At 48.2% G+C, this 13,789-nt stretch overlaps 2 protein-coding genes across 2 annotated transcripts in view; both read right to left on the bottom strand.

Annotated features, from left to right (window-relative positions):
• The window catches only part of APMAP (adipocyte plasma membrane associated protein), a 19,833-nt gene extending 15,414 nt beyond the window's left edge, over positions 1-4,419 (bottom strand). The window contains exons 1-2 of the mRNA XM_026081604.1: positions 4,348-4,419; positions 4,097-4,123 (exon numbers count right to left, since the gene is read on the bottom strand). Coding sequence (XP_025937389.1) covers positions 4,097-4,123; positions 4,348-4,419 — 99 coding nt within the window. The remainder of the gene's footprint in view (positions 1-4,096; positions 4,124-4,347) is intronic.
• A 3,144-nt stretch (positions 4,420-7,563) lies between these two features.
• The window catches only part of ACSS1 (acyl-CoA synthetase short chain family member 1), a 42,711-nt gene continuing 36,485 nt past the window's right edge, over positions 7,564-13,789 (bottom strand). Inside the window, exon 14 of the mRNA XM_026081600.1 lies at positions 7,564-9,246. Within this exon, the coding sequence (XP_025937385.1) occupies positions 9,070-9,246 (177 nt within the window). The 3' untranslated portion in view covers positions 7,564-9,069. The remainder of the gene's footprint in view (positions 9,247-13,789) is intronic.

Here is a 13,789-nt window from a genome sequence, read left to right on the forward strand (position 1 = left end):
CCAACCGCCGCCGCTGGCCCCGCCCTAACCGCCGCGCGCAGGCAGCGTCGCCCCGAGCGACCTCGCCATTTCGTCCTGTAGAGGCGAGGCGCCCCCGCGCTACGCCGCCCGCCTCCCGCCGCGGCCCGGCTCTGCCGCTGTCGCTCACACCTGCAGCAGAGCCTGTGTAGTGGCCGCACTCACCCAGACCCCCCGCCCTGCTGTGCGCTGAGGTGAAGGGCAGACCGCGGCCCTCAGATGAGGCATGCTACATGGCTGCTGCACCAGCCTGCCGGTTCTGTCACCTCCGGCAGGGTTGGCGGAGTTGCAGGCCCCCAAAGCTAACGGGTGCTGCGCCTTGTCCCTCAGCTGTCCCTCCAGAAATGGTTCGGGCACAGCATTTGCCAGAGTCGGTTGCACCCTGGTGGCTCTACATGTCCTAGAAACATGCTCATGCTCAGGGACTGGAGCACTTAGAAGACACTTCTGTTGGTGATTAGCACCATGGCAGGGGTTGCAATGCCTCTGGTGACCCTGGACGTCTCCTGCCCTTCATACCCAAGGAATGTCCTAGATAACAGGCAGATCAAACCACCGCCTTATCAGCTGCCAATCTTCCTTATCATGTGCTGCTCATGTGCTGCTTATATCATACCATCACACAACTCAGATTCATCCTGTATTCAGACTGCTTGACACATTCTACCTTGCTAAAACCCTCTGGGAAATCAGTCCTCAATGGTCTGGAGCCATAGGACACATCTGGTTCGTTCATCAGCAATGAGCAGCTGTAACACCACATGGAGGCTCTTGCAGTGCCCCATCAGACAAACAATAAATATTAATGGGTATTATCCTGACAGAGATCTCAGCAAACTTTACTGCTGTGTCCTTGAGGTCCTGATCCTAGGTCAGCTCTGCTGCACTTGCTAACCACGATGGCAATGTTGGTGCTACAATGGACAGCTCCATTGCTGCACTCGTATCTTTTGGGGTTATTGATCTGCCGTCTTTAGTAAGTAGCTTTACCATAATGATCCTATTCTTGGGACCCAGAGATCAGTATATCACTGCCAGTTTTTCAGTAACAACACCCAGAGCAGTTGAAAGGACTGTTTTATCCACAAGATGGCACTAGGAAACTGCACAGACGAGATTAAATGATGTTTCTCCGATATGCCTGGATAATTGGCTGTGATGGAAGAGGAAGGCAGAGTGAAGTATAAAGAGCCCTGGGATCTTAATAGCAAAACCCCCGCAGGTTCCAAGGAGGCCGGAGTTAAAGGCATGCAAGTTGGCAAAGCTGAATGTTTTTCTCTCACATTTTAACTGTAATGTCACTTCCAGCTCTGAAACCATGAGCAGGTCTGAAAGCTTTTGTAAGGGCTGCAGGAAGAGAGCACTGGCTGCCAAAGGCGGAGGGCACAGGTTGGCTTCTTGTTTGGAAACCAAAGTTACACCAGGCTTTTTGTGTCTGCCTATCCCCCTCAGCAACTACCAAGCTCACTGGATTATTTAATCCAGATGTGAGAGGGGGATCCAGCTCTCCAAAGATACTCAAGCCTCCCATCACTAAGGGGCCAGTCTTTGTTAGCCTAGTAGCTCCCAGAACAGCACCTTTGTCCCTCTCTTTGTCTTTTAAAAATGCCTAGGTAATAGGAAGTGCTGATATTTTCCAGCTTCTTTGCCTTGCTCAGCAGTGTCATCACTGCAGGAAGGACTCTGTGTGCCAGAGTCAGTATCAGGGCCATAGCTTTAACACCACAAAAACAGTGTTTAACAAGTGCAGATCAACAGGCAGGGGCTGGAAAAGGGGACTGCCCTTAGCTGCATGTTCCCAAGGAATGGAAAAGGCACTGGGCTCTCCACTCTCTCTTAGTCTCAACAGAGACCAAAAAGCCAAAGTAAGCTTGTCACTGCAGAAAAAGGGAGTCAAGGCAGAGACACACCTGATGCAGAGGAACAGAAGCAAGAAGCAAGCTACTGCTGCAGATCATTCATTACCAATGCTCTTAGGCTGGTAATTTTGTATATTTGTGATCAGTTCTGCCTCAGAAAAGTAACCGCCCCAGTTAGCTACAAATGCTTATATCCTCAAATTCATCCATCCAGGACAGGGCTAGCTTCGCTGCCATGAGAAACATGCTGCACCTCTAGACTCAGCCAAAAGACAATTCCCTGTACGGAATTATCAGTTTTCAAGCTGAAAAATAATGATCTGTTCAGGCTTAGTTTAAAACCAGAAACTTGTTACTGAAATTAGTTATTGTAGCTGTAACGAGTTACAGAGATATGCCCTGAATGCACTTGTGTTAGGCTGGAAAAGAGAGTCTCCATTTTACCAAGAAATTCTGTCAGTTAATAAATCATTAGGGCAGCTGCAGCAGCAAAATACAGAGTGAGGAGATGGGGAACTGCCTTTCTAGCCCTTTCATGGCTTGTAGTTCCAGGCGACCCTTGACAGAAGGTTGCAGGAGCTAAGAGTGGTATTGTAAGCTTCCCAGGAGCAGCTGCTGGATGTAACTGGAGTAGAAGCTAACGAGGATGTTCAATATCCATCCCTGCATTACAGCCATAGTGTTATCCATGTGGGATACGCAGGGGGTGAAACACAATCTGCCTCACTCCTTAATGGACAAGGCCCCTGCAGAGGATGTTACTGGCATTTACAAATAATCCCTGGCACCTGGAAGCAAATTCCTTCTCACTCTAACCAGTTGAGCTCTGGGACAGCTACACACTCAGTTGCTACGTAACACCGTCTCATCTTCCCCCCAGACACCCTGTTTTCACCCCTCTTCCATTAGTGCAGGGTGTGCACCCAAATAGGACAAAACAAGGAGCTTAGTAGCTGAACTGTCTGAATTAATTTATGATAATTAATTGTTCCCATCAATTGTTCTCTGTTTTTATCACACAAGTCAATGAGAGTAGAGCCCTGGGACCTCAGGATTCAAACTAGACATGCAGCTTACCGAAATGCAACCACTAATTCTTCCACTTTTTAAGGTGTTTTGCAGTGGAAGTCTTCTGGCAGCAGTTCATTCCCTCTGAGTTACTGTTTAGAGAAAAGTAGCAAGTAACACTGAGCAATTTTAGCACAGGCATTTGGACCACAAGCTGGCTCATCTTATTCTCATAAACTTCTTTGCTTTTGTTTGGTCTGTACTGACAAACCAAAATAATCAGGAAAGACAGTTTAAGCTAGTCTGAGGAACTGAAAAAACATCAAGCCTTTAAGGGATGGAGGGTGAGATGCCTATGATGCAAAACCAACCCATCACACAGAGAAAGATTTCTTTTAATGAAAATCTGAATACACAAATCATTGAAGAAACTGATTTTGGTAAAGGACAATAAAAGTGTTTAAAGCATGATTACAAGAAAGCACAATGAAATTAAACACTCAGCATTAATGTGTACAACACAACCCTCATCTCTACAAAGAGGGTCTTTCCTTTCCTAAAATTAAGAAAATCATGGTCTGTGCCTCCAGTGGAAGAAAAGGCACCATGACCTGGTCTCCCTAGAACAACCAAGTGGGAGAACAAAACAAGTGCAGGTTGCAGAGACACGGTAAGGTGTTATAACAGCTAGATTCTGCCACAATAGATAGACGCACCGTTGTCCCTAGCAGAGATTGCTTCCCTTACTAAGTATTTCTGTTTGCCCTTTATAACAAATTGCAGCATGTAAAACCAACTCTGGATCTCTTTTGATGAAGCTAAGAATGCAATTGGGCAGCTTATCCACACATTAATCTTGGACACAAAAAGGTTTAGAAGAGTCCAACAGATCTGCTTTTCAGATTGAAGCAACTATCCTCAAATTCATTCCACAATGCCACTGTAAACTCATCCATATATCTTTATCTTCCTCACTGATCAGTGAAGATCAGCTCAAAAGGCAGCAGGCCCAGGTTTTTTTACAAACTACCTCCTCCCGAGCATTTTAAGAACTAAGAACATCAGTCCCAATCCTGCAGGCTGAACCACTCTCTGAGTGACCCTTTCACAATCCTCTAAGCCTGGGGGAACATGAGACAGCTGCATGCAAAGCAGAAAGCACTGTCACATGCAGCAGTGCTGATGGTTATGACATCCTGGAGAAAACTCACCTCAGGCTCACACTGAAGATGCAACCACTGCAATTAGCAGAGGTCACAGGGAAAAAGAAGAAAGGGGGAGTTCTCAGGCAAATTTTCTCTGGAAAACTTGATGTTTGGCAAAGACTGCTATGAGCATCCTATGCAGTAAAGCGCAATACGTTTCTTTTAGTGAGAAGTGCCAGTTCCAAGTCTCTGTCTAGCTCTGTATTCACCAGTAGCAGGGTGCTATTAGAGGAACTGAGCGATGCAGGCACACTCACAAAAGTGCCATTTGACGAGATGAGCTGGGGGCTGAGTCTGGCCAGCAGGAGCTGCGCGCTGCTGAACGCCATGCGGGCAGCACAGCAGTGCTCCAGCAGAGGCAATGGGCTCTCCCTGAACACCCCGGGAGGGCTCTGAGCAGGCGGGCACCCCCAGAACCACACCTCAGCTCAGGAAACTCACAAGGAAGAAACAGAGTGGCCGTCATGTCACCTGAATGCCACATGGCACTCTTCCACATGCTGGTGACAGGCAATTTTAGCAGAGATGCTTGAAAGGCTTCACAAGTTCACAGTTTGAGGCTTGTTCATAACCACAGTCTGTCCACACCATAGCTGGCATATGGCTGTGAATTTGGCTGGCGTGCTGCAGTAAAATGGCCAGTCTGTAACCTCCTCAGCAGCTGTGGTCCCAAAGTCCATGCAAGCTGAGACAACGCGGATGCAGGCGTGGGAGCGCACCGATCTCCCTTTTTCCCTGAGCAGATGAATTATATGATGAATGTCTCATCAGAGCAAACGCAAAAGCTGCACATTATTCCTGCCATGGTAGTCTCCAAGTAAGTTTAAGGGAATTCAACTATGGGTCCATGACAGCATTTATAGGGTCATGACTTAGCATGGGAAACTTGAGGTTAACAGGATAGGGAAATTCTATAACCATAATATAGCAAATGCTCTCTTGACTAAAAGGAAGCTGTGTAGTCTTGTTCAAAGGTCATCTTTCCTTCTCCACACTATATTTCAGACTGTATAGAGACAACTTGTTTAAACAAAGGAGTCTAGTTTTTCTGTCAAAAGCATAAGCTCCTGGCAGCTTCCCTCTTGAAAAATCACTTAAGGGGGAAGGCTTTTTCTTTTGTAATGGCAATAGAGGATATATGTCATGGCTGTCTCCTGAAATACTAACTTCCTGTCAACTCTATCAAATCTTGATCTGTGACTTCCCACAAAGGTCCACAGAGTCTCTATTTACTCTAAGCAGAATAGACTACAATCCATTCTGCTCATAGATGGGAATTTTAAGGAAATACGATCTTCCCTACTGTATTGCCCAGTCCCTAGAGAAAAATTAAATAAATTAATTAATTAACCCCCCCAAAAAATGCAGCTAGCGTACACACAGGAACTCTGGGATCTGAGACAACACGCCTGTCTTTGAGAGCACATTGTACTGCGAGCAGCTTGCTTCCCCATTCTGCACCAGAATCTCTGTTGGCCAAAAAAACTCACCACTCCACTCCCAGTCCTGCAGGGTCAATTAGCCAATTCCTTCCCCCGCCTCCAGTTAGGGATACAGGCTGTCCCTCCAAAACACAGTCCCACTGGAAAAGCAGTGCTGCTCCACTTGAATTCAGCAGTAAGCCACACCTGTAAAAGTACAGCAAAAGCTGGCTATTCTGCCAACTACTCGGAGGTTTCATGGCCCAAATCACGCAGCTCCATGGAACTAAGCTGACTCTCAGCTGAGATGATAATAAGACAGAAGCAGAACTGCAAAGCTGAGCTCAGTGACTCCAGCCACAGCACTGGAGCAGTGGTTAGCAGTCACCTGTCTTAGGCAGGTTAAGATGAAGTTCTGTCTTAGCCCTTGCAGCACACCCTCCCAGGATCAGTACCACACCTGGGCTGGTGTATACCTTGAGCTTTTACATCCTGGAAGAGGAGAGGAATCCTCCACCTGTTAGGTTATGTGATAAAAAACTCATCTGCATACACACAAAGGAGCAGGGAGGAACAATGGCAGGTGGGAGGATTCGAATAATACCCTGAGCCCCATGGGCTGGGGTGGCACCCGTCACAGTGAGTCACCAGGAGTATCTCTCCCCCTCACATCGCAGACTGAGGGGGTGGTCACTGCTTGGGGGTATGGGACACATTATGGGGTGGAGGGAAAGAGCATTTCAGGATTGCACAGAACTTACTATGGGATGTTTAGAAGAGGAACCAAAGGCAGGGGAAAGGGAGGGATCATCATGGTTTGGGGAGGAACAGCACAGGAAAACTGAGGGATAAGGGGGTAAAAGAGACCCACCAGCTGTAAAACAGGTTGCTGGTCAGTATGTTGGTCTGACCCATGCTCTGCACTTGATCAGTGCAGTTTGTCCTATCTTCTCTCTAAACTCCACTTCTAACTATTTTCTTGGGTGAGGATCTCTCTCTTCTGTGTACATGTGTGTGGGGAGGTCTAAGTGCCAGCAACTGGAATGGGACCACAGTCACAAGGCACCTGAGTCTGTGATGCCGGTAACTGGAGCCTGTGACAGTATGTAAGTCAGTGTGTGATTGCTAGCAAATACCCAGCCACACTAGCTGGCCAGTAGGTTAAGTGGCCTGGGAGCCAGGTCTGTGTGTGTGTCTCGAAGGGGCACAGGAGGAGCTGGTTACCAGAGAGACCAGGGGAGTCAAGTGAGATCCATTTGCGTGTGTGTGCGCATGTGTGTCTAGGGGTGGGGCATCTGGGAAGAATGAGGATCAAGGACCAGCTACCAGGCAGACTGAGTGTCAAAGCCCAGCAACTGGGGGATCCCAACGTGTGTGTATCTCTGCATGCATCTGTGAGTGAGGGGAGCTGTAGCAGCAGTTGGAGTGGGCTGTGAGCCTTGGGGGCTCATACGTCCAGGTGCCAGCAACTGGGGAGAGAGGGGATCCAGGAGCCAGCTACTATATAGTCTGAATGTCTAAGCCCAGCTACTCAAGATATCCACGTTGTATATATGTATATATTTCTCACTAACGGACCTTCATCCTGATCAGCCAGAGAGGGGGACAGGATGACACCATTGGTGCTGTGTGTGCCTGTCTGTGTTGATCTGTGCGGCCAGCTGTGTTTATATGTATATATGTGTTGTATACATGTGTTTGTGTGTGTATGCCTACTAGGAATACATACTCAGCCTCACTACTGGCTGGACCTGGAGACATGGAGCTGCTGCAGCCTTGCCCATATCAGACTGCTGGATTCAGCCTCCTCCTAACACTACCCTGCCTTCCTGGCATGTTCTTTGTGGCCTCTCCAACCACTCCGAACCCCTCAACCAACTTTAACCCAATTTGACAGAGGTGCAGAAGTCTCAAAGGCACTTAGTAACTACAGGTCTTTTCATGACCATCCGTGTCCTAACAGAGGAGACCTACTAGTGAATTCTTTTAACAGCCCAACAATAAGTAGCACTTCAATCAAAGCTTGTCCATGATAAAACTCAAAAGAGTCCAGAAATGAAACACTGAATATATTTGTTGCAATTTTGAAAGCATCTGAAAGATTAGGACTATTTTGTTACAACAGTTCCCTGTTATCCTGAGGTTGCTGGTCAGGAATACTACCGTCATTTTCTAGAAGGCACCTAAAAGGATTTACTTTCTTCTTGTTTTCTGTGGATTGTAGGATTTGCAGGTACCCCCCTGGCAGTTAGCTCTTTGGAACATCAGCATGGTGGCATATGAAAGGGGTAGACATAGTAGGGCACAACTTGAAACAATAGCATTAAGACGGAACTTCTGACAGAAGAACCAACTTGTCTCAACACTAGAGTGCCTGTCTCTGTTGGGGCAAACAAGACTACAAGCCATTTGGAAGTGGACTAAAATAACCATTGCTTTAACCATTGCTTGGTTACAAATCACACAGTTCAGACAGTCGCCATGAACCCTCCAATATTACAGCAAGAGGGAGACAGAATCTCCCTGCTCCAAATCTCTCTCTGCTTCAAACCCCTCTTGAGCACTTCAGGATTTTATTTCTCAAGCCCCTCTGAAAGACAGCAAAGCACACATCGTCCCCTTTTCACAGGGGCTCCAAGAAACAAAGGCACCTACATAAACCATCTACCAATAACAGAGATCTACTAGCTGTAGGTCACCTCGCCTGATCTGGAAAAGTGAACGACAATGGGACAGCACTGACCCAGATGGCATCGCCAGTGGGGAAGAGGATGGTTACTTTAAAAACTCAGCTGGTGATCTCAGTTTCTCAAGTCAGAATAAAAACACTTGTGACCAGATCCCTCCTACGCAACTGGCAATGAGCTGAGGACATGGAAGGCTCAGTGTTGTAGCTCCAACTGCTAGTAGCGGGTTGCCCAGGTGGGACAGGAAAGGACACAGGCTCACCATCTTGGACAAACAAGGCCTTGCAAGGAAAGCCCCAGGAGGTATCGGAACAACTGGGCAACAAAAAGAGAGAATTATCAAATCAGATTAGCCATGCCCTTCTCATTTCCCTAATAATGCATGTGAAATATCTACTAGAATAACCACCATTGCTGAAAAGGCACCAGAGTTGCAGTTAAGTACAACTACTTGAACTTGGATATCCAAGCTGAAGGAAACACTGAAGAAGTGTATTCCAGGGCTGCTTTTAAAACAGCAAAAGTATTGTATAAAACTTTTCCTTATGCAGGAACATTAAAATGAGAAACATTAATATCTTCACTTGCTTCGGCTACTCTTACTTTCATCATAGCCAATAGAAACCCCAACAGCTGTTCTACATCAAGCCTAAAAGCAACGAAAGGGAGCTCAGTTACAGCAAATTGATTATGCAAGACTGCAGATTGCTCCTGGATCAGGACATCTTGAGTGATGCTGTGCAAGAGAAAATCTTGTTTTTCTAGAAGGGAACAGAGTTTTGCAAAAAACAGCAAGAAAAAAAACATGCTGTTTGCCTGGTTATTTGAGACCCTCCATAATTCCAGAGGACAGAGGTTCCAGAGCTGCCTGCTAAGAAGAACTCTTCTCCTTTTTGTATTTCTGGTAAGCATCCAATATCTCCATGATGACGCTTGGATCATCAAGTGTGGTGGTATCTCCCATGTCACTTGACTGTTCGGCAACCACCTTCCTGAGCAGCCTTCTCATGATCTTCCCTGATCGAGTTTTGGGAAGGCGTTTCACCACCTGCAGAAAGAGGAAAGAAACACCTATATTAGAACCAGGATCCTGCCGGATGTCAGGGCCCAGGGCACATCTCCCTTCTAGGCTTTACTGCTGGCCCCTGCCTGTGCTACATGGCAGCTGTGCAGTAGTTAGATCTATGCCCAGCCTTCTGCCTCCACAAGTCTGACCCAGACCCACCAGCTTGGCTTCCTGACCTGATCTTGGACCTACCTTGTCACTACAGACTTGCCAGGTGATCACTGGCCTGTGTCTGATCCTGACCACTGTCTCTTGCCCTGATCCTGATCCCACTTGCCACTCTGCATCCCGGCTCCTTGCTGGTGAGGCCACTGCTCGCACCTGCCTTATTATCATGCTCTGCACACACATCACCTTCCCTTGTGGAGCATCTATCCCTCACTGCTCCCTGACAGGCAGCTCAGGCCATCTTGAGCCCTGAGCTGAGTATCGCGGGACCAGGCCCTCGGGCTGTGTTGGGGGCTGCCCCCAGAGCCTCCCCGCAGCTTCAAAGTAACTTCCAAATTCTGCAGGAAGCCGTTGTTAACGTACAAGTGCAGGTCACAGCCCTGCAGGCATCTTAAACAATCCCTGTTCCCAGAGCGACCGCTGCCCCCCTGTTTCAAGGTCCTTTTGATGGAGATCAAGCAAAGTTATGAGGATTTAGTAGTCAGATGCAGCTAATCTGTACTGCCTACCCAGGGGCCTACCCAAGATACCAGCCACTCAGCAGTAGTAATATCCCAGTTCTCACAGCTGACCCTAGATTGGATCAGTCAATATATGGAGTACAATGACCCTGTTGTCCAGGACCCGACTCCCTATCCTCTGCTGTGCAGCTTTGTTTGGGGGACTGCAACCACACAGCTGTAGCTGAGACAGCCTTGCTGCAGCTCCAGCTACACAGCTCACATTCATGAGATTGGACACAAACTGACTTGGGAGTGGGGGGGGGGGGATGAATCCTTATGGCCCACTACAAGTAAGGGCTGACTGAGGCTTTCAGAGATGAGATAGCCAGAGTGGACCCTCCCAGGAGCAGCTCTCAGACCTGGCTCGCATTCTGGAAAGGCGCCCAGCAGTGTGCCAGTGAAAGCGTACCTGCACCCTCACCAGTGCTGTGCCATGGCCTGCACCACCTCCCTTGCTATCCCAAGCAGAGCTGCCCATGGAGGTGAGGGCTACTGGCCTGCACTCCCAGGAAAAAGGGTGCCTTTTGGGCAAATCTATACCTTATCACGCCCTGAATCAGGAAGTATATCAAGGATAATCTGGCATGTGAATTCATCCACCCCTCCATATCCCTGCTATATTTCACTAAAAATAAGGATGAGCCCTGCACCCTCCAGCCCTGCACTAAATTAAAGAAGTGCTCCTTCCACCAGTAGAGGATGGAGTTCTCTGGTTACCTGGTGGGCCCCAATGGCTTGTGTATGGATCCCAAGAAGATCGAAGATGTTGTAAGCTGACAACACCCTTCTACTGTGTGGAGGGTGCAGAGGTTCATAGGGCTTGCCAGTCTCTATTGATGGTTTACAAAAGGTTTTCCAGTATTGTAGCTCCTGTAACAATGCTCACCAGGAAGGCAGTTCATTTCCAGTGGACGCCCAAAGCACAAGTGGGTCTTGAGAAACTGAAATGGGCATTCACCTAACTCCCATCTAGTCCATCTAGACTCCAGACGGCCTTTCACTGTGGAAGCAGATGCCTTAGACCAAGCCACAGGGACCATCCTCTCCCAGAAGGCTGGCCCTAAGCAGGAGCTCCAACCCTGTGCCTTTTTCTCTCAGCAGCTCATTCCTGCTGAGAGGAATTACAGTACCTGGGACAAGGAGCTCCTGGCAGTCAAGGCTGCATTTACAGAGTAGTGGCACCTCCTCGAAGGAGCAGAAGAACTGACAGTGGAGTGGTACTGACTGACCCCCACAGCCTGGAATACTATTGAGGAATAAAGTGCCTCTCCCCACTTGGCTCGCTGGGCTTCCTTCTTTTCACGCTTCACCTTCACATTCACATAGCAGCCAGGGAAGCAGGATGGCAAGGCAGGTGCCTTTTCATGGAAGGACAACCCCAACTTAGATGCATACCTTGTGCATGAACCCCCTGCCGTTGTTTGTTCAAGACACTTTATTACAGCCGCAGCAGAGAATGAGCTCATTACCAAAGTTTGTCAGGCCACTGCAAACAGCCCACTCTTGGCACAGCATCCCTTAGCACGCAGGAACAGGATGGCTGCCTATACCCAGGGCAGGCTGTTGTACATCCCATGGGGACCACTGCAAGCACAGGTTCTCCATCAATGCCATGATACACCTGCACCAAAAGGGGGGCCACTGGAAGACACAGTACCCGATTATCCAGGCCTAGTAGTGGCCCACAGTATGAACAGTATGACTGGCTACATTCAGGCCTGTGAAACCAGCGCTTATACCAAAAGACCTCGACAGAGATCACAGGGTCTCTTGCAGCCCCTGCCCACCCCTGACTGACCATGGCAGTTCATGTCCATCAGTTTTATAGTAGAACTGCCCCCTTGTAGGGGAACACAGCCATGCTGGTGTTTGTGGACCTGTTCACTAAAATGGCTCACTTTGTCCCCCTTAGAAAGTTGCCCACAGCCCTACAGACTGCCCAGTTCTTTCTACAGCATGTTTTCTGATGCCATGGCCTCCCAGACAGCATCATTAGCAGCTAAGGTTCCAGTTCACAGCCAGAGTTTGGAAGGAGCTCATGGGTCTACTCTGTGTACAAACCTGCCTCTTCTCCTCTCACCAACTCCAGACCAACAGAAAGACCGAGAAAGTGACTCACATCCTGAAACAATATCTCCAGTGTTACAGCAACTTCCTCCAAGAGGACCGGGTTGCCCTTCTCCCATTGGCAGAGTTTGCTTAAAGCAGTAACACTCATGTATTCACACTGCAGACGCCATTCTTCACTAACTTTGGTGTCCCCTACTGTAATCATCCAGCCACGCTGGCTGCCTCACATGTACCTGCAGCTGGTGATCTCCTTGCACAGCTCCAACAAGTCCACACCTACCTTATAACAGAGTTGGACAAGGCCAAAAGTGTCTATAAGAGGCAAGCGGACAAATGGCATCACCCAATTGCAGTCTTTTCTATTGCTGACCAGGTCTGGCTATCAAGTGAGCAAATCCAGACCATCTGACAATCTGGACCACTGTTATCTGGGGCCTTTCACCACTGTTGAGCAAGTCAATGCAGTTACCTATCACCTGGAGTTTCCAGAATCCATGAAGATCCAATCCATCCAGTCTTTCACATATCCCTCTTAAAGCCTCCTCATCAGGACCCTTTCCATTGCCAGCCAATCCCTGCCCATAGTCATGGGGAGAGGGCAGCCAGAGTATCACATAAAGCAGATTTTGGACTTTGAACTCATTTAGGGAAGGCTTCACTATCTCACTGATTGGCAGGGACACGAACCTGAGGAGCTCTCCTGGAAACTGGCAGACAATGTGCATGTGCCAGTTCACAACAAGTACACCTCCAAACCCAGACCTTTGTAAGATGGGGGGGCTGCTGTCAGGGCCTGAAGTACTTCCGCCTTCTAAGAGTTTAGTTGGTTAAGTAAAAGAGTCTAGCTGGCTGAGTCCAAAGGCAGTTTCTTTGCTGATAAGAGCTGTTATGAAGAAAGCTAGAAGCAAGGGCCTGCCCCTGCCCCTCCTTTCCCTTAGAAACTGCTTTTAAGCTGAGGCTGTACTGCTGGCCCCCTGTCTGCACTACATGGCAGCTGTGCAGTAGTTAGATCTATGCCCAGCCTTCTGCCTCCACAAGTCTGACCCAGACCCACCAGCTTGGCTTCCTGACCTGATCTTGGACCTACCTTGTCACTACAGACTTGCCAGGTGATCACTGGCCTGTGTCTGATCCTGACCACTGTCTCTTGCCCTGATCCTGATCCCACTTGCCACTCTGCATCCCGGCTCCTTGCTGGTGAGGCCACTGCTCGCACCTGCCTTATCATCACACTCTGCTCACACCTCACCTTCCCTTGCAAAGCAGCTGGAAACCACATGGAAATTTAGCTGAACTATTCTAAGTCTAGCACTATCTCATGGCAACAGCTCCTTTAAGGCTCCTGGGAACTACTAGACCATTGAGCACATTAGTTTATGTCCAAGGGAAGGAGTATCGCTAGCATTCCTTGTGTTATAAAGTTTATTCTTATTTAAGTAGATTTTTTTCCCCTCCTTTACTCATTGCTGTGTATCTCCAGGTTGAGTGCTGCAGGATGCATAGCTCTTTGGAGAATCAGGCCATGAATAAGCTGTCAACTACTAAACTGGAAACCTAGTTATAGCCACCTATGCTTGAAAATTCAGGCACTGATGATGACACAGATCTCAGCATACTTTACCAAAACGAACTTTCATATCCCTATTTACAGGATACTGCACCGAATATTGCAGGCCAGCTACAAGGTCCCCTACACAAGGGATAACTCAAGTTTGCTGATGTCTCTCTCTGCCTGATCACATCTGTCACCCTACACTGCTTCCTTCATAGCCAAGTGAGCATTA

Source organism: Apteryx rowi, unplaced genomic scaffold (assembly GCF_003343035.1).
Source record: "Apteryx rowi isolate R43461 unplaced genomic scaffold, aptRow1 scaffold_555, whole genome shotgun sequence".
NCBI classification, from domain to species: Eukaryota; Metazoa; Chordata; class Aves; order Apterygiformes; family Apterygidae; genus Apteryx; species Apteryx rowi.